We start from the raw sequence: 25,970 nt of genomic DNA, 5'->3' as shown, positions 1-25,970 counted from the left end.
CTGTAGAACCTCATCTAAAACAACAACAATTAGAGAGAACCTTTCTGTAGAACCTCATCTAAAACAACAACAAGAGGCCAAAACACACACAGCCGGGGGTCACTGTTAAAGTTAGTAGCAAGCCGGGATTCTTATAGCTGAATAGTGACTAAATAGGAAGGATGAAATGCCGTGAGACGAGGTTGAAGGGAGACAATGACTCTCTTGTTAAAGTAAGATTGAAGTGAAGTCCTCATTTCAGAATGATTGAAAACGTTGTGAACCAATGGTTCTTCTGAGATACTGGAAGTCAGTAGGATGTAAGGTTCAAGTGTTTTTCCATGCAAAGTCACCAGAAAAAGATGTTTGGTGCGGCCTAGTTAAAAGAGTTAAATTAAAACATTTAATAAAAAACAAACTAGTTGGGCTAAAATGAATACTTACACAGAAGGGTGACATACAGTACCAGTCAAAAGTTTGGACACACCTACTCACTGAGGTACATTTTTGAATTTTGACTATTTTCTAAATTTTTGAATAATATTGAATACCTCAAAACTTTGCAATACCACATACGAAATAATGTAGTAACCAAAAAAGTGTTAAACAAATCAAAATATACTTTATATTTGAGATTCTTCAAAGTAGCCACCCTTTGCCTTGATGACAGCCTTGCACTCTCTTGGCATTCTCTCAACCAGCTTCATGAGGTAGTCACCTGGAATGCATTACAATTAACAGGTGTGCCTTGTTATGTCTTAATTTGTGGAATTTCATTTATTCTTAATGCGTTTGAGCCAATCAGTTGTGTTGTGACAAGGTAGGGGTGGTATACAGAAGATAGCCCTATTTGGTAAAAGACCAAGTCCATATTATATCAAGAACAGCTCAAATAAGCAAAGAGAAACGACAGTCCATCAGTACTTTAAGACATGGACGTCAGTCAAAATGGAACATTTCAAGAACTTTGAAAGTTTCTTCAAGTGCAGTCATTAAAAACCATCAAACACTATGATGAAAATGGCTCTCATGTCCTCTACTGCAGAAGATTTGTTAGAGTTAACTGCACCTCAGAGTTCAAGTAACAGACACATCTTAACATCAACTGTTCAGAGAGAACTGCATGAATCAGCAATTCATGGTCGAATTGCTGCAAAGAAACCCCTACTAAAGGAAACCGATAATAAGAAGAGACTTGCTTGGGCCAAGAAACACAAGCAATGGACATTCGACCGGTGGAAATATGTCCTTTGGTCTGATTAGTCAAAATGTTTTATCTTTGGTTCCAACCTCTGTGTCTTTCTGAGACGCAGAGTAGATGATCTCTGCATGTGTGGTTCCCACAGTGAAGCATGGAGGAAGAGTGTAAGAGCTATTTGACCAAGAAGGAGAGTGATGGAGTGCTGCCTCAGATGACCTGGCCTCACCAATCACCCGACCTCAACCCAATTGAGATGGTTTGGGATGAGCTGGACCACAGAGTGAAGGAAAAACAGCCAACAATGTGGGAACTCCTGACCGATTGCATCCACCGCCTGGTATGGCAACTGATCGTAAGACGCTACAGAGGGTAGTGCGAACAGCCCAGTACATCACTGGTGCCAAGCTTCCTGCCATCCAGGACCTATATAATAGGCTGTGTCAGAGGAAAGCCCATAAAATTGTCATAGACTCCAGTCACCCAAGTTATAGACCGTTTTCTCTGCTAGCGCACGGCAAGCGGTACCGAAGTGCCAAGTCTAGGACCAAAAGGCTCCTCAACAGCTTCTTTTGCCATAAGACTGCTGAACAATTCATTAAAATCGGCACACAAAATTTACATTGACCCCACCCCTCTTGTACACTGCTGCTACTCGCTGTTTGTTTGTTATCTATACATAGTCACTTCGCCCCCACCTACATGTACAGATTACCTCAACTAGCCTGTACCCCTGCACACGGACTCTGTACCGGTGTCCCCTGTATATAGCCTCCACACTGACTCGGTACCGTAATACCCTGTATATAGCCTGCACACTGACTCAGTACCATAGTACTCTGTATATATCCTCCACACTGACTCAGTACCGTAATACCCTGTATAAAGCCTTGTTATTGTTAATCTTATTGTGTTACATTTATTCTTACTTTTTATTTTAGTCTACTTGGTAAATATTTTCTTCTTCTTGAACTGCACTGTTGGTTAAGGGCTCGTCAGTCAGCATTTCACGGTAAAGTCTACACTTGTTGTATTCGGCGCATGTGACAAATAAAGTTTGATTTGAACTCCTTCACAAGACCATTGGAAAAGCATTCCAGGTGAAGCTGGTTGAGAGAATGCCAAGAGTGTGGAAAGCTGTCATCAAGTCAAAGGGCGGCTACTTTGAAGAATCTCAAATATAAAATTTGATTTGTTTAACACTTTTTTGGTTAATACATGATTCCATATGTGTTATTTCATAGTTTTGATGTCTTCACTATTATTCTACAATGTAGAAAATAATCAAAATAAAGAAAAACCCTTGAATGAGTTGTTGTATCCATACTGTTGACTGGTCTTGTATAAGGTCACAAAAACTATGGAATAAGCTAGTGTTGTCGTCGTCCCCTCCCTCGGGGAAACACTGTGCAAAGAAATATAGAAAAGTAAAGGAGGGGAACGAGCAAAAGGGACGTGGGAGCTGAGACGGCGATCCTGATCAGTGTCAGAACTCAAAGCATCTCTTCCTCGTTCTCTAATCGTTTGTCACTTTGGAACACTCTACCACCTCCATCAGAGCTATCTAGTGTGACAGGCTGCCAGTGGAAATTCTGAACGAACTAGCTAACTGGTAAACACATGTAAGCATCCACAGAGTGATGCAAGGCACCAGCCACAGAACGAGCTAGCTAACTGGTAAACATGCCTCACAAGATAGGCTACTGCAAGGCAGCCACACACAACACAAACTGGTACACAATCACCCCGTGTATTGCAAGGCAAGCCAGTCACACAGTATGAGCTAGCTAACTGGTACACAATGCACCCAGTCAGGGTACCCTAAGTCAGGCGTGCCACAAACAGAATGGGGTAGCTAACTGGTACAGTACATGTAGAGAGAACTGCCAGGAAGCCCAACACAGAAAGAGCTAGCTAACTGATACGCAATGTCAGAAACTAGAGAGTACTGCAAGCCAGCCACACAGAGTATGAGCTACATCCACTGAGGGTACTCAACACATCATCCAGTGTTTTGCAAGCTATTCACACAGCCAAAGCTAGCTAACTCGTACACTAGCATCCAGAGAGGACTGCACGTCAAACACCTAACTCCACAGCACACACAATCCTCCAAACCCAACGACATAAAGAACACTGAGGATCAGTGGATCCTTGGGATAAACCTCAAATACTTTGGATGTATTTACAGTGGAGCAAAGATTCTAATCCCCCTATCTTCCTTTATCTCTCTCACTGTGGTAGACCAGAAACATCAGGGCTGATGTTCTGTCTGTCTGTCTGTCTGTCTGTCTGTCTGTCTGTCTGTCTGTCTGTCTGTCTGTCTGTCTGTCTGTCTGTCTGTCTGTCTGTCTGTCTGTCTGTCTGTCTGTCTGTCTGTCTGTCTGTCTGTCTGTCTGTCTGTCTGTCTGTCTGTCTGTCTGTCTGTCTGTCTGTCTGTCTGGCTGTCTGTCTGTCTGTCTGTCTGTCTGGCTGTCTGTGTGGTAGACCAGAAACACCAGGACTGTATTTGAAACAAAGGACAGTTGAAAGCTGATATAGAACCTTTGTCTGTGTTCTGTTTCTGTCTCAGTCAGAGTTGAGTGTGCTGTCTATTAGTGATATGTCACTGACAAATGGGAGGTTCAAAAAACTCACTCTGCCAGACGGTCTGGTTTTGTCACAAATCACACCCTATTCCCTTCATAATGCACTACATAATGCCCTCCTTTCGGCAAATCTGACCACGACTCCATTTTGTTGCTCCCAGCCTATAGACGGAAACTAAAACAGGAAACGCCCGTGCTCAGGTCTGGTCCGACCAATAGGATTCCACGCTTCAAGATTGCTTCGATCACGTGGACTGGGATATGTTCCGGATAGCCTGATGTATATGCTGATTCGGTGAGCTGGTGCAAGTGCATCGGTGATGTTGTACCCATGGTGACTATTAATAAACCCAACCAGAAACCGTGGATTGATGGCAGATTTCGCACAAAACTGAAAGTGCGAACCACTGCTTTTAATCAGGGCAAGGCGACCGGAAACATGACCGAATACAAACAGTGTAGCTATTCCCTCCGCAAGGCAATCAAACAAGCTAAATGTCAGTATAGAGACAAAGTAGAGTCGCAATTCAACGGCTCAGACACGAGACGTATGCGGCAGGGTCTACTGTCAATTACGGATTACAAAAAGTTACAACACCGATGTCTTGCTCCCAGACAAATAAAACAACTTCTTTGCTCGCTTTGAGGACAATACAGTTCCACTGACACGGCCCGCTACCAAAACCTGCGGGCTCTCCTTCACCACGGCCAACGTGAGTAAAACATTTAAACGTGTTAACCCTCGCAAGGCTGCAGGCCCAGACGGCATCCACAGCCGCGTCCTCAGAGCATGCGCAGACCAGCTGGCTGGTGTGTTTATGGACATATTCAATCAATCCTTATCCCAGTCTGCTGTTCCCACATGCTTCAAGAGGGCCACCATTGTTCCTGTTCCCAAGAAAGCTAAGGTAACTGAGCTAAATGACTATCACACCCGTAGCACTCACTTCTGTCATCATGAAGTGCTTTGAGAGACTAGTCAAGGATAATATCACCTCCACCCTACCGGACACCCTAGACCCACTCCAATTTGCTTACCGCCCCAATAGGTCCACAGACGACGCAACCACACTGCACACTGCCCTAACCCATCTGGACAAGAGGAATACCTATGTAAGAATGCTGTTCATCGATTACAGCTCAGCATTTAACACCATAGTACCCTCCAAACTCGTCATTAAGCTTGAGACCCTGGGTCTCGACCCCGCCCTGTGCAGCTGGGTACTGGACTTTCTGACGGTAGGAAACAACATCTCCACCCCGCTGATCTTCAACACTGGGGCCCCACAAGGGTGCGTTCTCAGCCCTCTTCTGTACTCCCTGTTCACCCATGACTGCGTGGCCATGCACGCCTCCAACTCAATCATCAAGTTTGCAGACGACACTACAGTGGTAGGCTTGATTACCAACAACAACGAGACGGCCTACAGGGAGGAGGTGAGGGCCCTCGGAGTATTGTGTCAGGAAAATAACCTCACACTCAACGTCAAAGGAGATGTTCGTGGACTTCAGGAAACAGCAGAGGGAGCACCCCCCTATCCACATCGACGGGACAGTAGTGGAGAACATGGAAAGTTGTAAGTTCCTTGGCGTACACATCACGGACAAACTGAAATGGTCCACCCACACAGACAGCGTGGTGAAGAAGGCACAACAGCGCCTCTTCAACCTCAGGAGGCTGAAGAAATTTGGCATAACACCTAAAACCCTCACAATCTTTTACAGATGCACAATCGAGAGCATCCTGTCAGGCTGTATCATCGCCTGGTATGGCAATTGCTCCGCCCACAACCGCAGGGCTCTCCAGAGGGTGGTGACGTCTGCATAACACATCACCGGGGGCAAACTACCTGCCCTCCAGGACACCTACACCACCCGATGTCACAGGAAGACCAAAAAGATCATCAAGGGCAACAACCATTCGAGCCACTGCCTGTTCACCCCGCTATCATCCAGAAGGCGAGGGCAGTACAGGTGTATCAAAGCAGGGACCGAGAGACTGAAAAACAGCTTCTATCTCAAGGCCATCAGACTGTTAAACAGCCATCACTAACATTGAGTGGCTGCTGCCAACATACTGACTCATCTCTAGCAACTTTAATAATAAAAAATTGTCACTTTAAATCACTAGTCACTTTAAACAATGCCACTTTATATAATGTTTACATACCCTACATTGCTCATCTCATGTATATACTGTACTCTATACCATCTATTGCATCTTGCCTATGGCGCACGGCCATCGCTCATCCATATATTTATATGTACATATTCTTATTCATTCCTTTACACTTGTGTGTATAAGGTAGTTGTTGTGAATTTGTTATATTACTTGTTAGATATTACTGCACGGTCGGAACTAGAAGCACAAGCATTTCGCTACAGTCACATTAACATCTGCTAACCGTGTGTATGTGACCAATAAACATGTGATTTGATTTGATTGACCTTTGACCAGGGCTTATAGGGATCTTGTCAAAAGTAGTGCACTGTGTAGGTGACCAGGATTCCAAAAGGGACACAACCTATGTCTATCCTGTACAGCCGACTACGCCAGACCTCTTTCATGTTGACACATTCACACCCTACAGTACAGTGGTTCTTCCTTTAAACGTTTTGAGCTTATGCCGCAACCGTTTGTGGAAGATGGTGACAGATTGTGTGGTAAATTGCATCATTCTTGCAACAATGGCTGACACTTAAATAACGTGCCGTAGAATTCTGCGGCACCCTGCAATCTGTGCCGCAGTACTCCGCAACTGTGTATTTTCTCCCAGTGTTTCTGTTTCAGCAGATATAAAGACAGGTTATTTGCAGAATAACTGGAGGAGTCATGTCGTTTAGTGTTGACGTTCATCCCCCTCCAGGGTTCGGACCCGATGCTCCCAGAGTAGAGCTGAGATAGGCAGGTGAGTTCTTCAGAGAACACACACAGCACCTCTGTCATAAAGCCACGTTTAGTTAAAACCACAGGGAAGTTTCTAGCTGACGTGGAACGATATTTCTCCTGACTAGCCAGGCGTATAGCTGTGAGGGAGTAACTATTATAAAATCAATGCCAACCACTGTCAGATACATTCGTGGCAATGTGCATTGTGAGCTGCAATGATATACCTAGGAGGACTGGGGACTTGGGAATGTGGACAGGTGACTGGGGAATGTGGACCGGGACAGGTGACTGGGGAATGGGGACTGGGGACTGGGGACTAGGGACTGGGGACTGGGAACTGGGGAATGTGAACTGGGGAATGTGAACTGGGGAATGTGAACTGGGGAATGTGGACTGGGGAATGTGGACTGGTGAATGTGGAATGGGCACTGGTGAATGTGGACTGGGGACTGGGGAATGTGGACTGGGGACTCAGGACTGGGGACTGGGGAATGTAAACTGGGGACTGGTGAATGGGGACTGGAGACTGGTGAATGTGGAATGGGGACTGGTGAATGTGGACTGGAGACTGGGGAATGTGGAATGGGGACTGGTGAATGTGGAATGGTGAATGTGGACTGGAGACTGGGGAATGTGGACCGGGGAATGTGGACTGGGGACTGGTGAATGGGGACTGGTGAATGTGGAATGTGGAATGGGGACTTGGGAATGTGGAATGTGAAATGGGGACTTGGGAATGTGGAATGTGGACTGGGGACTGGTGAATGTGGACTGGGGATTGTGGACTGGGGACTGGTGAATGTGGAATGGGGACTTGGGAATGTGGAATGTGGACTGGGGACTGGTGAATGTGGAATGGGGACTGGGGAATGTGGACTGGGGATTGTGGACTGGGGACTGGTGAATGTGGACTGGATACTGGGGAATGTGGACTGGGGAATGGGGGACTGGGGAATGAGGACTGGGGACTTGGGACTGGGGAATGTGGACTGGGGACTGGAGACTGGGGAATGTGGACTGGGGACTGGAGACTGGTGAATGTGGATTGGGGACTGGTGAATGTGGATTGGGGACTGGTGAATGTGGACTGGGGACTGGGGACTGGGGACTGGGGAATGTGGAATGTGGAATGTGGAATGTGGAATGTGGAATGTGGAATGGGGACTGGTGAATGTGGACTGGGGACTGGTGAATGTGGACTGGGGACTGGGGACTGGTGAATGTGGACTGGGGACTGTGGACTGGTGAATGTGGACTGTGGACTGGGGATTGTGGACTGTGGACTGTGGAATGGGGACTGGGGAATGGGGAACGGGGACTGGGGAATGGGGAATGGGAACTGGGGACTGGGGATTGTGGACTGTGGAATGGGGACTGGGGACTGCAATGCCTTCCTATTTTAGCCAGGTTAAGATTTGTTCTTGTAACATTTGCATCATTTAGGCTTCATCCAGTCAAGTGTGTTTCTTTGCTCCAGTAAGAAACTGTTATTCCACCCAACCCAACAACAAGTGATGAAGAGTTGTGCTGTGGCCAACCCAGCAACACGTGATGAAGAGTTGTGCTGTGGCCAACCCAACAACACGTGATGGAGAGTTGTGCTGTGGCCAACCCAACAACACGTGATGGAGAGTTGTGCTGTGGCCAACCCAACAACACGTGATGGAGAGTTGTGCTGTGGCCAACCCAACAACAAGTGATGAAGAGTTGTGCTGTGTCCAACCCAACAACAAGTGATGAAGAGTTGTGCTGTGGCCAACCCAACAACAAGTGATGAAGAGTTGTGCTGTGGCCAACCCAACAACAAGTGATGAAGAGTTGTGCTGTGTCCAACCCAACAACAAGTGATGGGAGAGTTGTGCTGTGGCCAACCCAACAACAAGTGATGAAGAGTTGTGCTGTGTCCAACCCAACAACAAGTGATGAAGAGTTGTGCTGTGGCCAACCCAACAACAAGTGATGAAGAGTTGTGCTGTGGCCAACCCAACAACAAGTGATGAAGAGTTGTGCTTTGGTCCTAATGGACATTACATGTGGCTTTCTCACAGTAGGCTGAACAGCAGGAGTTTTCTCCCTCTTAGTCAGAGAGAGCAGAGAGATGGTGCAGTGAAACCACACAGCAGCCCAGAGTCCCTCAGCCGTCGCTCTCTCTTTCACTCAGACACACTCCCTGTGTGTGTGTGTGTGTGTGTGTGTGTGTGTGTGTGTGTGTGTGTGTGTGTGTGTGTGTGTGTGTGTGTGTGCTTGTGTGCGTGCACATGCCTGTGTGTGAGTGAGTTCAGTCCCCGCAGCCATCCTTCTCTCCTATCACTCAGCCAGACTGAACCCTGTCCCTTCTCCTCCCTCCCTTCCCGTCCTCCCCCTCACCCCCGTCCTCCCCCTCTCACTCACCCCCACCCCCCGTCCTCCCCCTCTCCCTCACCCCCACCCCCCGTCCTCCCCCTCTCCCTCACCCCCACCCCCCGTCCTCCCCCTCTCACTCACCCCCACCCCCCGTCCTCCCCCTCTCCCTCACCCCCACCCCCCGTCCTCCCCCTCTCACTCACCCCCACCCCCCGTCCTCCCCCTCTCCCTCACCCCCACACCCGGTCCTCCCCCTCTCCCTCACCCCCACCCCCCCTCCAACCCCCGGAAACATCCATTCCCATAAATCATTAGCCGATAAAGAAAAAAAAGTATCTCTGAAAACATCAAAGGGAAACTATTTATTAATTTGGCACCTGTGGGCTCTCCCACAGACCAATTAAACCCTGTAGCTCAAGGTTACAGACTCCAACAACTCCAACTCAGTCTCACAGTTTCATCCGTCCAGTGTCTCGCTAAGGCGCTGATGACATCACTCGGTGGTAGACTTGACCCTGCACGACTCAGAGTCTGCTTTCCAAATGGAACGCTATTCCCTATTTAGTGCACTACTTATGACCCAAATGGCACCCTATTCACCCTAAACAGGGAATAGGGAATAGGAAACAGGGAATAGGAAATAGGAAACAGGGAATAGGGAATAGGAAACAAGGAATATGGAATAGGGAATAGGAAACAGGGAATATGGAATAGGAAATAGGGAATAGGAAACAGGGAATAGGGAATAGGGAATAGGAAACAAGGAATAGGGAATAGGGAATAGGAAACAGGGAATAGGGAATAGGAAATAGGGAATAGGAAACAGGGAATAGGGAATAGGAAAAATGAAATAGGGAATAGGAAACAGGGGATAGGGAATAGGAAACAGGGAATCGTGAATATGGAATAGGGAATAGGAAACAGGGAATAGGGAATAGGAAACAGGGAACAGGGAATAGGAAACAGGGAACAGGGAACAGGGAATAGGGAATAGGAAATAGGGAATAGAGTGCCATTTGCGATACACCTGGCACAATCAGAAAGGCTGTGATCTAGTCTTGACAGTGGGCAGCCTTCGCTAACAGGCCTAACTACAAAGCACGCACACACATAAACACACACACACACATATACACACCGTACCATCCAGCCCATAGCCAAACATAACACAGTTGTGTGTGATCGTTCAGGATAATAGACTTCCATCATTAGGATCATGTATAATTTGTTCTGGGATTCCTCGTTGAGGTCACCATAGTAACATCGTTTACCACATAAGTCACAGGCTTCATTATTAAGTGCATGGATGATGTCGTCCCCCACAGTGAGCGTGCGTACATATCCCAACCAGAATCCATGGATTACAGGCTACATCCCCACAGATCTAAAGGATAGAGCTGCCGCTTTCAAGGAGTGGGGCACTAATCCGGATGCTTATAAGAAATCCCGTTACGACTTCCGACGAGCCATCAAGCAGTCAAAACGCCAATACAGGACTAAGATCGAATCCTCATCGGATGTGGCAGCGCTTGCAAACTATCACGGATTACAAAGAGAAGCCCAGCCGCGAGCTGCCCAGACAGTCATCTCACTCTCCATAACCGATGTGAGGAAGACCTTTAAACAGGTTAACATTCAGTCAGATTACCAGGATGCGTGCTTTGCTGACCAGCTGACAAGTGACTTCACTAACATTTTCAACGTCTCCCTGACTGAGTCTGTAATACCAACATGTTTTAAGCAAACCACCCTAGTCTCTGTGCCCAAAAGCGCCAAGGTAACTTGCCTAAATCACTATCGCCCTGTAGCATTCACATCTGTAGCCATGAAATGCTTTGAAAGGCTGGTCATGGCTCAAATCAACATCACCTACCCAAACACCCGGGACCCACTCCAATTCGCATACCACCGCAACAGATCCACTGATGACACAATCTCTATTGCACTCCACACTGCCCTATTCCACCTGGACAAGAGGAATACCTATGTGAGAACGGTGTTCATTGACTATAGCTCAGCGTTCAACACCATAGTGCCCTCCAGTGTGGTGCCAAGACAACAACATCTCCCTCAATGTCAGCAAGACAAAGAAGCTGATCGTGGACTACAGGAAACGAAGGGCAGAGCACGCCACCATCCACATCGACGGTAAACTGCAGTGGAGCGGGTCGAGAGCTTCAAGTTCCTCGGTGTCCACATCACTAAGGAATTATCATGGTCCAAACACACAAAACAGTCGTGAAGAAGGCACGACAACGCTTCTTCCCCCTCAGGAGGCTGAAAAGATTTAGGAATGGGCCCTCAGATATTCAACAATGTCTACAGCTGCACCATTGAGAGCATCCTGACTGGCTGCATCGCCGCTTGGTATGGCAACTCCTTGGCATCCGACCGGAAGGCGCTACAGAGATTAGTGCGTACGACCCAGTACGTCACTGGGGCCGAGCTCCCTGTCATCCAGGACATCTATACCAGGCAGAGTCAGAGGAAGGCCCTGAAAATTGACAAAGACTCCAGCCACCCAAGTCATAGAGTCTTCTCTCTGCAACCCGCACGGCAAGTGGTACCGAGGCAACAAGTCTGGAACCAACAGGACGCTAAACAGCTTCTACCCTGAAGCCACAAGACTGGTAAATAGTTAGTCCGGGTAGCTATTGGTTAACTATTTAACTATCTGCATTGACCTTTTCACTCATCACATATACTGCTGTTACTGTGTATTATCTATCCTGTTGCCTAGTCACTTTATCCCTACCTAAAACATGTACATATCTACATCAATTACCTCGTACCCCTGCACATTGACTTGGTACTGGTATCCCGTGTATATAGCCAAGTTATCGTTACTCATTGTGTATTTATTCTGTGTGTTATTATTTTATGATTATTTATCTTTATTTTATCTCTGTATTGTTGGGAAGCATTTATGTTGTTTATGAAGCTTGTGACAAATATAATCTGATTTGATGTAGCCACGGTAACTCGTGTTGCTCCAGAATCAGAATCAGATAAAATACCTTTGGACTTGCATTATGAGTTTGTTCATGTAATGTCAGGCAGACATTTTACATCTTTAAGTTGTGTTGCGTAAGAAAGACAGTACATATCCTTTATGGTACATTGGCTAAATGTACTGCATTACAGATTCCTGAGTCTTCTTCATTTGTTGAATGCTTTGGTCAACATGGTAAAAACATATATATATATATATATATAGCTATATTGCATCATATCTAGAAAAACATTTCCCAAGTACATCTCGGCAATATACTGCATGTATTATTTAATTGCATCGTTCAATATTCTTCCATAACTATCCTTCCACTACTTCTACAGAATGTAGGAGAGAGACAACAGACAACAGTAAACAATAGTATCACAGTATTGGTGCTAGTAGACAGTCTACTTATACAGAATGTACTGTAGACGACAGACAGCAACAGTAGACAATAGTACCACAGTATTGGTGCTAGTAGGCAGTCTACTTATACAGAATGTACTGTAGACGACAGACAGCAACAGTAGACAATAGTACCACAGTATTGGTGCTAGTAGGCAGTCTACTTATACAGAATGTACTGTAGACAACAGACAGCAACAGTAGACAATAGTACCACAGTATTGGTGCTAGTAGACAGTCTACGTCTACATAATGTACTGTAGACGACAGACAGCAACAGTAGACAATAGTACCACAGTATTGGTGCTAGTAGGCAGTCTACTTCTACAGAATGTACTGTAGACGACAGACAGCAACAGTAGACAATAGTACCACAGTATTGGTGCTAGTAGGCAGTCTACTTCTACAGAATGTACTGTAGACGACAGACAGCAACAGTAGACAATAGTACCACAGTATTGGTACTAGTAGACAGTCTACTTCTACAGAATGTACTGTAGACGACAGAAGACTGACAGCAAGTAGCTTTTTTCTCATTTTTTTTTTCTCTCTCTCCACTAAAAGTCTGCAGGCACAACCTACCGGCAATGGTTGCTCTCTTTGGCAGGATAGTGACAGCTCCCACTGCTGCTTCTTCTAGCTGATGGACAGGGCTGTTCTTGGCTCCCCAGCTGTCTGAACCGATCCACAGGAAATGACCCACCTGGTCAGCTCTCTTACTGGCATTCAGGATACCCCTGCAATCAGACACACAGATCGAATGAATAGGATAGCATAAAATGGAGCAGTACGTTATAGTCCATCTTGCACATTTAAATGTTTTTTTTTGTTGTTGCTATGCATCATCCCAAGCAACCATAGAAACCCACACACACACACACACACACACACACACACACACACACACACACACACACACACACACACACACACACACACACACACACACACACACACACACACACTCACACTCACACACACACACACACACACACGATTCACAGCAGAGTTATTCAAACAGTACATTGATCTATCAGTCACACAGCTCCGTACAGCAGTTATTCAAACAGTACATCGATCTATTAAATCAGTCACACAGCTCCGTACAGCAGTTTTCAAACAATACATCGATCTATTAAATCAGTCACACAGCTCCGTACAGGAGTTATTCAAACAGTACATTCATCTATTATATATTATACTACTCAGTAACATGTTCATGTACATTTTTTACAATGACATTTTTTTGGTCATTTAGCAGAAGCTTTTAGCCAAAGTGACTTACAGTTAGTGCATTCGCCTTAAGATAGCTAGGAGTGACAACCACATATCACAGGCATAGGAAGTAGACTTTCTCCTCAATTCTATCAGTAGAGCCAGAACTAGAACGACAGAGCTGCTAGGCGGGTGAAGTACAAGTGTTGGTTCAGGAAAGGAGGGGGATTATTTAAGATACTCTTTGAAGAGGTAGGGTTTACGGGTGCTGTCCTAGCTTCAGGGGGAAGCTGGCTCCAACATTGGGGTGCCAGGACAAAGAAGAGCTTGTACTGGGCTGAGCGAGAGCTGCCCTACTGTAGGTGGCAGAACGGAGTGCTCTGTTTGGGGTGTAGGGTTTGAGCATAGCCTGAAGGTAGGGAGGGACAGTCCCTCTTGCTGCTCAGTAGGTAAGCACCATAGTCCTGTAGTGGATGCAAGCATCGACTGGAAGCCAGTGGAGAAGGGTGTAGGAGCGTGGTGACACAGGATAACTTGGGAAGGTGGAAAACCAGGCAGGCTGCAGATTTCTGGATAAGTTGCAGGAGTTTGAAGGCACAGGCCGGGAGCCCAGACAAGAGCGAGTTGCAGCAGTCCAGATGGGAGGTGACAAGTGCCTGGATTAGGACCTGCGCCGCTTCCTATGTGAGGAAAGGGTCGTACGTTATGGATGTTGTAGAGCATGAACCTGCAGGAGTGAGTCATTGCTTTGATGTTTGCAGAGAACATCAGGGTGTTGTCCAGGGTCACGCCAAGGTTCTTTCCACTCTGGGAGGGGGGACACTATGGAGTTGTCAACTGTGAGGAAGAGGTCTTGAAGGAGAAGAATGGTTGATTGTCATCGGCATAGAAATGATAGGAGAGACCATGTGAGGATATGACGGAGCCGAGTGACTTGGTGTATAAAGAGAAGAGGAGAGGACCTAGAACCGAACCCTGGGGGACACCAGTAGTGCGAGTACGTGGTGCAGACACAGATCCTCTCCACGTCACCTGGTAGGAACAACCTGCCAGGTAGGATGCAGTCCTAGAGCCTGAGACGCCCAGCCCTGAGAGGTTGGAGAGTAGGATCTGATGGTTCACAGTATTGAAGGCAGAGGATAGATCTAAGAGGATGAGAACAGAGGAGAGAGAGTCAGCTTTGGCAGTGCGGAGAGACTCTGTGACACAGAGAAGAGCAGTCTCGGTTGAGTGACCCGTCTCGAAGCCTGACTGGTTAGGATCAAGAAGATCGTTCTGAGAGAGATAACGAGAAAGTTCATCGGAGACAACACGCTCAATTGTTTTGGAAAGAAAAGAAAGTAGGGATAAAGGTCCATAATCTTTTGACGTCAGATGAGTGGAGTGTTGGTTTCTTGTGGAGGGGAACAACTCGGGCAATTTTGCAATCAGAGGGGACGCAGCCAGCGATCAGGGATGACCTGATGAGGGAAGTGAGGAATGGGAGAATATCTCCAAAGAGAGGGGAGAAAAAGGCGAAGGGTAGTTTTCCGTTGTATTTGCTCTGAACAAAGAGACATCGTGAAGAGATGTTTCCTCAGGTTTTTGTATATTGTCTTGACAGATTAATCAACCGGATGCTGAGTTATATCCGGTTTGATGTGGAACTACAGATCAATTACTCAACCACACATTGCATTGTGGTCTTGCGATCACAACAGAAATACAATGTCACAAGAACTGTGACAAGACCGATACTTCAATATGTACTGCTGTCAAATGGCTGTGGTGTTGTGGTTTTTGTTCTCCCTACAATAGTAGGTTTACATACTGTACGCAGTGTTTTAAAGAAGGTGCTGAGGATCAAAACGATTTGTTCAGCAGAAAGTACAAGACAAGTCTACGTGACTGTGATCTATCGTCTAAGCTCAGATGTTGTAACGTTCGTCGTTAAGGGTAGACCAAGGCGCAGCGTGATTGGAGTTCATCATACTTTATTTAAATGTGAACCAGCGGGGAAAAAAACTATAAACAACACAAAGAACGAAAAGCTTCGTCGTGCAAAATACACGCAAACAAAACAAAGACAAGATCCCACAACTGAAGGTGGGATAAAGGGCTGCCTAAGTATGATCCACAATCAGAGACAACGATAGACAGCTGCCTCGGATTGGGAAACATACTAGGCCAACAAAGAAAAAGAAAACATAGATATACAAAAACTAGAGTACCCACCCTAGTCACACCCTGACCAAAATATAGAAAATAAACAGGGATCTCTAAGGACAGATGTGGTTTTACTGAAACAATGATTCAACCCTTTGATGAAGACCTAAGTGTTCGATACGTGATTTCATTAAAACCACATGGACCTATTTGACTGCTGTGTGTGGAGTCCTCCTTTATGCACACACAGGGATAAATCATTAGCCTCTTAATCGTTGTCACACATTATGCTTGGTGAGATAACGAACAGGAGATACATAGTGCTGTGAGAATGGCGCCGGCTACAAAATCCGTCAGCATTAAATGAAACATTATTGAAGGGAATTAAGTTGCCATCGTCCTGAACCTTCTTTCAGCTTTTCAGTTTTAAATTCTTAGGACTCAGCAGCTCTCGAGCTGCCAGGACAATATTTAAAATCTTGCTTTGAGTGCCAGCACACAGAAATCCCTAGGCTTTAGCTAAAAGGGCTAAAAACGAGTAGATACATACCGTATGTCCTCATCTGAGGCGAAGAGGACGACTGCCCGGGCGTAACGAGTCTCCAGAAGCAGCCTGATGATCTTGTCGAAGTTCTCCTGCTTGTGATTGTGAGGGATCTTTAAGGACTGAGCGATGCAGATCCCACCTGAATTGGAAAGAGGGATAATTATGAGCTTCCGGTAAGGTACCTCAAACTGGGAGAAGCACCTGGAAGAAGAACGTTAACTACTAAAAACTACAAAAATTACATTTGTAAAAAATAAAAAATAAAAAAAAATGTGCAGAAAATAAATGAAATATGCACAACAACAAAAATGTTTACATAAATCCGATGAACATCGAACCACCTCAATTACAATGATCAAACCTCCCCATACACACTGATCTGAACTGAGGTACACAACTCCACGTGTAACAAAAGGCTTTGTATTAACAGGCTATGACATACTTTACAATGCCGTACAATATGAAATCCCATAGACGTGTTCAAACTAAATATAGTTGAGCTATACATCACAAAGCCTTTTGCACACAGTCATTAATTGTACATCATGGCGTCTGTTACAAGTACATATCAAAGATCTCCTGTAGGCTACAGTACTGTATTAAATGGTCCATAGCTATGATGAACAGGGAAGGAAAGTCTAAAGGCAGAATAATGTGGGCTATATTTAATTCAGTCCATATTCCTGTCACAAACCCCTGAGTTTTAGCTGGGATGTAAATAGTCTCTGTTTGGTAGCATGAACCTGACTGTAACAAGCTTTATAACCAGGTCATGTTCATAATTCCCATGTCACTGTAAATATAGAGGTATCGACATGTTGAATGCAACGAGCTGTCTGTTTTAACTACTGGCACACAGCTCAGACACCCACGCATACCCCACAAGACATGCCACCAGAGGTCTCTTCACAGTCCCCAAGTCCAGAACAGACTATGGGAGGTGCACAGTACTACATAGAGCCATGACTACATGGAACTCTATTCCACATCAGGTAACTGATGCAAATGGTAGAATCAGATTTATATATATTTTCTTTTAAACCAGATTTAAAAAACATGTAACAGCGGGGGAACTGTGAAGCAACACCAACATACACACAGACGATAACATACACACTATACACACACAAATTATTTAAAAAAATAGCATAAACTGCCTGAATTTTGCTGGACCCCAGGAAGAGTAGCTACTGCCTTGGGGATCCATATATAAATACAACTATAAATATGACCCAGGGTCCCCTGAACGCCACGTTAGCTCAGGGAACTAACACAAGTCTTCAGGGCTTGATGGTTATTCATCATGCAGAACCTCCTCTGTTACACTATAGAGACTGTATTTTACCCGACTTCAGACGTATAAATAGAAGCAATAGAAAATAATGTATGTGCAGAATATAAAACTTTCCAGTAGTGTGTTTCAAAGCACTGCTGCCATATGTCGAGTTAAAATTAGATACTTGTTGTAACAGAGATCACCCAAAAGGGTTGAGAAGAAACACCTGCTAAAAACCCCCAGGGTTCCTCAGGCGCCTGAGAAATGTACAACAGCATTTATTTACAGTTTTCCCATTGACAGCAGCATGCTAACTATCACCCCTCAATATTTACTTGACAGACTTTTAACATTGAGGGAATGTAGCTTTACATCACCCTCTAACCAGGAGCAGCACATTTAAGAGCACGGTGCCTCATACCCAGAACAAAGTATGGTGTCCCGGAGGGATCAAAAAGAAATGCAGTATATTACTGTGATGCTAAATAGGCTGCATGGTTAAATAATACTGGAGCTTCCAACATAGTTCCATCTCCACAGCCTGTTCTGACCCAGCCTATCCAGTCGGTTCTGGTTGTGATGTCATGACTCTATTCCAGGAAGGAACCTCATGCTGTGAGCATTGCAGCCTATCCAGTCGGTTCTGTTTGTGATGTCATGACTCTATTCCAGGAAGGAACCTCATGCTGTGAGCATTGCATGCAAACAAAAAAATTAAGCCAAAATATTATACAGTAGAATGTGAAACATAACCAGATGTTTGTGGCACAAAATATATATTAATATACTTATTATACAGATCAGAGAGATCGTTTAGTTTTTACAGTTATTCACCTAATTACCAGTTTATCCATGTATTATTTTGTGTATGATCATGATGTTATTTTGTGCACATCACGGCATGTGCAGTTAGCAGTGTTAGGGACAAGAATAGAGACCAACATACTGATTATACAGAACAGAGAGATAGCAGTGTTAGGGACATGAATAGAGACTAACATAGTGATTATACAGAACAGAGAGATAGCAGTGTTAGGGACGTGAAGATAGACTAACATACTGATTATACAGAACAGAGAGAAAGCAGTGTTAGGGACATGACTAGAGACTAACATACTGATTATACAGAACAGAGAGATAGCAGTGGTAGGGACGTGAATAGAGACTAACATACTGATTATACAGAACAGAGAGATAGCAGTGTTAGGGACATGAATAGAGACTAACATACTGATTATACAGAACAGAGAGATAGCAGTGTTAGGGACATGAATAGAGACTAACATACTGATTATACAGAACAGAGAGATAGCACTGTTAGGGACGTGAATAGAGACTAACATACTGATTATACAGAACAGAGAGATAGCAGTGTTAGGGACGTGAATAGAGACTAACATACTGATTATACAGAACAGAGAGATAGCAGTGTTAGGGACGTGAAGATAGACTAACATACTGATTATACAGAACAGAGAGAAAGCAGTGTTAGGGACATGAATAGAGACTAACATAGTGAGTATACAGAACAGAGAGATAGCAGTGTTAGGGACATGAATAGAGACTAACATACTGATTATACAGAACAGAGAGATAGCAGTGTTAGGGACATGAATAGAGACTAACATAGTGATTACACAGAACAGAGAGATAGCAGTGTTAGGGACGTGAATAGAGATTAACATACTGATTATACAGAACAGAGAGATAGCAGTGTTAGGGACATGAATAGAGACTAACATAGTGATTACACAGAAAAGAGAGATAGCAGTGTTGGGGACGTGAACATAGACTAACATACTGATTATACAGAACAGAGAGATAGCAGTGTTAGGGACATGAATAGAGACTAACATAGTGATTACACAGAACAGAGAGATAGCAGTGTTAGGGACGTGAACATAGACTAACATACTGATTATACAGAACAGAGAGATAGCAGTGTTAGGGACATGAATAGAGACTAGCATACTGATTATACAGAACAGAGAGATAGCAGTGTTAGGGACATGAATAGAGACTAACATAGTGATTACACAGAACAGAGAGATAGCAGTGTTAGGGACGTGAATAGAGATTAACATACTGATTATACAGAACAGAGAGATAGCAGTGTTAGGGACATGAATAGAGACTAACATACTGATTATACAGAACAGAGAGATAGCAGTGTTAGGGACATGAATAGAGACTAACATAGTGATTACACAGAACAGAGAGATAGCAGTGTTAGGGACGTGAACATAGACTAACATACTGATTATACAGAACAGAGAGATAGCAGTGTTAGGGACATGACTAGAGACTAACATACTGATTATACAGAACAGAGAGATAGCAGTGTTAGGGACATGACTAGAGACTAACATACTGATTATACAGAACAGAGAGATAGCAGTGTTAGGGACATGAATAGAGACTAACATACTGATTATACAGAACAGAGAGATAGCAGTGTTAGGGACATGAATAGAGACTAACATACTGATTATACAGAACAGAGAGATAGCAGTGGTAGGGACGTGAATAGAGACTAACATACTGATTATACAGAACAGAGAGATAGCACTGTTAGGGACATGAATAGAGACTAACATACTGATTATACAGAACAGAGAGATAGCACTGTTAGGGGCATGAATAGAGACTAACATAGTGATTACACAGAACAGAGAGATAGCAGTGTTAGGGACGTGAACATAGACTAACATACTGATTATACAGACCAGAGAGATAGCAGTGTTAGGGACATGAATAGAGACTAACATAGTGATTACACAGAACAGAGAGATAGCAGTGTTAGGGACGTGAACATAGACTAACATACTGATTATACAGAACAGAGAGATAGCACTGTTAGGGACATGAATAGAGACTAACATAGTGATTATACAGAACAGAGAGATAGCAGTGTTAGGGACATGAATAGAGACTAACATAGTGATTATACAGAACAGAGAGATAGCAGTGTTAGGGACATGACTAGAGACTAACATACTGATTATACAGAACAGAGAGATAGCAGTGTTAGGGACATGAATAGAGACTAACATACTGATTATACAGAACAGAGAGATAGCAGTGTTAGGGACATGAACAGAGACTAACATACTGATTATACAGAACAGAGAGATAGCAGTGGTAGGGACGTGAATAGAGACTAACATACTGATTATACAGAACAGAGAGATAGCAGTGTTAGGGACATGACTAGAGACTAACATACTGATTATACAGAACAGAGAGATAGCAGTGTTAGGGACATGAATAGAGACTAACATACTGATTATACAGAACAGAGAGATAGCAGTGTTAGGGACATGAATAGAGACTAACATACTGATTATACAGAACAGAGAGATAGCAGTGTTAGGGACGTGAATAGAGACTAACATACTGATTATACAGAACAGAGAGATAGCAGTGTTAGGGACATGAATAGAGACTAACATGCTGATTATACAGAACAGAGAGATAGCAGTGTTAGGGACATGAATAGAGACTAACATACTGATTATACAGAACAGAGAGATAGCAGTGTTAGGGACATGACTAGAGACTAACATACTGATTATACAGAACAGAGAGATAGCAGTGTTAGGGACATGAATAGAGACTAACATACTGATTATACAGAACAGAGAGATAGCAGTGGTAGGGACGTGAATAGAGAGTAACATACTGATTATACAGAACAGAGAGATAGCACTGTTAGGGGCATGAATAGAGACTAACATACTGATTATACAGAACAGAGAGATAGCAGTGTTAGGGACGTGAATAGAGACTAACATACTGATTATACAGAACAGAGAGATAGCAGTGTTAGGGACATGAATAGAGACTAACATGCTGATTATACAGAACAGAGAGATAGCAGTGTTAGGGACATGAATAGAGACTAACATACTGATTATACAGAACAGAGAGATAGCAGTGTTAGGGACATGAATAGAGACTAACATACTGATTATACAGAACAGAGAGATAACAGTGTTAGGGACATGAATATAGACTAACATACTGATTATACAGAACAGAGAGATAGCAGTGATAGGGACATGAATAGAGACTAACATACTGATTATACAGAACAGAGAGATAGCAGTGTTAGGGACATGAATATAGACTAACATAGTGATTATACAGAACAGAGAGATAGCAGTGTTATGGGCATGAATAGAGACTAACATACTGATTATACAGAACAGAGAGATAGCAGTGTTAGGGACATGAATAGAGACTAACATACTGATTATACAGAACAAAGAGATAGCAGTGTTAGGGACATGAATAGAGACTAACATACTGATTATACAGAACAGAGAGATAGCAGTGTTAGGGACATGCATAGAGACTAACATACTGATTATACAGAACAGAGAGATAGCAGTGTTAGGGACATGAATAGAGACTAACATACTGATTATACAGAACAGAGAGATAGCAGTGGTAGGGACGTGAATAGAGACTAACATACTGATTATACAGAACAGAGAGATAGCAGTGTTAGGGACATGAATAGAGACTAACATACTGATTATACAGAACAGAGATATAGCAGTGTTAGGGACATGAATAGAGACTAACATACTGATTATACAGAACAGAGAGATAGCAGTGTTAGGGACATGAATAGAGACTAACATACTGATTATACAGAACAGAGAGATAGCAGTGGTGGGGACGTGAATAGAGACTAACATACTGATTATACAGAACAGAGAGATAGCAGTGTTAGGGACATGAATAGAGACTAACATACTGATTATACAGAACAGAGAGATAGCAGTGGTGGGGACGTGAATAGAGACTAACATACTGATTATACAGAACAGAGAGATAGCAGTGTTAGGGACATGAATAGAGACTAACATGCTGATTATACAGAACAGAGAGATAGCAGTGTTAGGGACATGAATAGAGACTAACATACTGATTATACAGAACAGAGAGATAGCAGTGGTGGGGACGTGAATAGAGACTAACATAGTGATTATACAGAACAGAGAGATAGCAGTGTTAGGGACATGAATAGAGACTAACATACTGATTATACAGAACAGAGAGATAGCAGTGGTGGGGACGTGAATAGAGACTAACATAGTGATTATACAGAACAGAGAGATAGCAGTGTTAGGGACATGAATAGAGACTAACATGCTGATTATACAGAACAGAGAGATAGCAGTGTTAGGGACATGAATAGAGACTAACATACTGATTATACAGAACAGAGAGATATCAGTGTTAGGGACATGAATAGAGACTAACATACTGATTATACAGAACAGAGAGATAACAGTGTTAGGGACATGAATATAGACTAACATACTGATTATACAGAACAGAGAGATAGCAGTGATAGGGACATGAATAGAGACTAACATACTGATTATACAGAACAGAGAGATAGCAGTGTTAGGGACATGAATAGAGACTAACATAGTGATTATACAGAACAGAGAGATAGCAGTGTTATGGGCATGAATAGAGACTAACATAGTGATTATACAGAACAGAGAGATAGCAGTGTTAGGGACATGAATAGAGACTAACATACTGATTATACAGAACAGAGAGATAGCAGTGTTAGGGACATGACTAGAGACTAACATACTGATTATACAGAACAGAGAGATAGCAGTGTTAGGGACATGAATAGAGACTAACATACTGATTATACAGAACAGAGAGATAGCAGTGGTAGGGACGTGAATAGAGACTAACATACTGATTATACAGAACAGAGAGATAGCACTGTTAAGGGCATGAATAGAGACTAACATACTGATTATACAGAACAGAGAGATAGCAGTGTTAGGGACGTGAATAGAGACTAACATACTGATTATACAGAACAGAGAGATAGCAGTGTTAGGGACATGAATAGAGACTAACATGCTGATTATACAGAACAGAGAGATAGCACTGTTAGGGGCATGAATAGAGACTAACATACTGATTATACAGAACAGAGAGATAGCAGTGTTAGGGACGTGAAGATAGACTAACATACTGATTATACAGAACAGAGATATAGCAGTGTTAGGGACATGAATATAGACTAACATACTGATTATACAGAACAGAGAGATAGCAGTGTTAGGGACATGAATAGAGACTAACATACTGATTATACAGAACAGAGAGATAGCAGTGTTAGGGACATGAATAGAGACTAACATACTGATTATACAGAACAGAGAGATAGCATTGTTAGGGACATGAATATAGACTAGCATAGTGATTATACAGAACAGAGAGATAGCAGTGTTATGGGCATGAATAGAGAGTTAGTAGATTATCAGTGTCCTTCTGAAAAGACAAATAATCAAACATGGAGGCGTTTCAGTGTTTATTTTTTATTTTTTAAACACTTAGCTATCCGTTTTATATTTTCTAAGACACTTAAACATTTTATACCTTTAAAGCTTTTTTTCAAGTGTTTTATTTCGGGACCATTGTGTTAGTGCTGTTAACACACAGTGTTCGGCTGGATTCTACCATCTCCTGGAGCTAACGTTAGCAGCTCCGGCTAGATCCGGCTAGCTAGGTTACCTGGGTTGGGACAAAATGGTTCCGTTACAGTCTAATGTTACAGGAATGTTATGGGCTCCCGAGTGGCTCAGCGGTCTAAGGCACTGCATCTCAGTGCAAAAGGCATCACTACAGTCCCTGGTTTCAATCCAGGCTGTATCACATCCGGCCGTGATTGGGAGTCCCATTGTTCGGCGCACAATTGGTCCAGAATTGTTCGGGTGTAGGCCGTCATTGTAAAATAAGAATTTGTTCTTAACTGACTTGCCAAGTTAAATAAAGGTTAAATATATATATATATATATATTTTAAATGCTATGTAAATACATGAGTTGAGTAGTATTATTCACTGGTCAGTAGCCTCTTTACACCCCCTTATCTTCACGACACTAAAGGCTGAATTTATTGTTCCGTCTGTTTAGGCTCTAAACATCTTATCACTCTCCATCCAACCTGACAACGCTTGAAAGAATCTACAGAAAAGAATGGGAGAAACTCCCCAAATACAGGTGTGCCAAGCTTGTAGCGTCATACCCAAGAAGCCTCGAGGCTGTAATCGCTGCCGAAGGTGCTTCAACAAAGTACTGAGTAAAGGGTCTGAATACAAATGTAAATGTGATATTTTATGTTTTTATGTTTAATAAATTAGCAAAAAACATTTCTAAAAACCTGTTTTTGCTTTGTCATTATGGGGTATTGTGATGTCATTATGGTGTATTGTGATGTCATTATGGTGTATTGTGATGTCATTATGGTGTATTGTGATGTCATTATGGTGTATTGTGATGTCATTATGGTGTATTGTGATGTCATTATGGTGTATTGTGATGTCATTATGGTGTATTGTGATGTCATTATGGTGTATTGTGATGTCATTATGGTGTATTGTGTGTAGATTGAGGAGGTAAAAAAACGATTTAATGCATTTTAGAATAAGGCTGTAACGTTAAAAAAAAAAAGTGGAAAAAGTCAAGGAGTCTGAATACTTTCCGGAAGGCACTGTATAGAATCTGATTGGTGTAGAATATGCCTGGCCTTTGTTTTCTCTATGGTCCACCTAATGGACCCATTATAGCCTGCAGAGTAACAGTGACCATCACATCTAGATAGACTCACTGATGTCTCTGAGTTAAGACACAATCCGGAGCTCACCTGACCCTTCGAATTGTGCTGATATGATGGAATTGATCAGTCACCTGATGTTAGTCGACCAATTAAATTCCTCCAGAGAGGATGTCACCACACATTCAGAGGGTGAATAAATTGACGAAGACGAAGGCCTTGTAGATAACAGTGTCACACTTTAATTTGGAGAGTCTGGATCGTCCATCTGTACACGATATAGAGATGGTCATAGAAACTATCTGTTGATAAGCAACTGCTTGCTAAGGGTACAGTTAGGGTTAGGTTTCGAGTAAGGCTTGGTAATGTTAGGGCAAAGGTTAAGCTTAGGGTTAAGGTTAATGGATAGTTATCTGATAGTGTCTATAGATGGACTATCTAAATAAAGTGTAACAATTGAAATCCATCCCTCATCTATGGATTTAGAGCTAAATATATACAATATATATATAATAATAATATATCCGAGAAAAACACTATCTGACCATTGTGCATGTAGTAATTCATGCCTTTGTAGAATATTATTATCAATTATTATCAAATATCAACTATTATCAATTCTGGCTTAATTTGAAATCCAAACACATATCACTGTGTAGCTGTAGATGTTGCACACAGAATAAGTATTTATTTCCTCTGAAAAGGACACAGACATTCCCTGATCCAACATATTGATTGAACACAAAACACCAACAGGAGACAAATAGGTTTAAGAAATAACCAGAAT

General features: G+C 43.2%; 1 protein-coding gene across 1 annotated transcript in view; it reads right to left on the bottom strand.

The window, feature by feature from the left end:
* The window catches only part of LOC139553201 (metabotropic glutamate receptor 7-like), a 420,178-nt gene that overhangs the window by 163,856 nt on the left and 230,352 nt on the right, over positions 1–25,970 (bottom strand). The window contains exons 3-4 of the mRNA XM_071365256.1: positions 16,309–16,444; positions 12,981–13,135 (exon numbers count right to left, since the gene is read on the bottom strand). Coding sequence (XP_071221357.1) covers positions 12,981–13,135; positions 16,309–16,444 — 291 coding nt within the window. The remainder of the gene's footprint in view (positions 1–12,980; positions 13,136–16,308; positions 16,445–25,970) is intronic.

Source organism: Salvelinus alpinus, chromosome 2 (assembly GCF_045679555.1).
Source record: "Salvelinus alpinus chromosome 2, SLU_Salpinus.1, whole genome shotgun sequence".
Lineage (NCBI taxonomy): Eukaryota > Metazoa > Chordata > Actinopteri > Salmoniformes > Salmonidae > Salvelinus > Salvelinus alpinus.
Note: the sequence above shows the minus strand (reverse complement) of the source record. Positions and strands in the feature narration are given on the sequence as shown.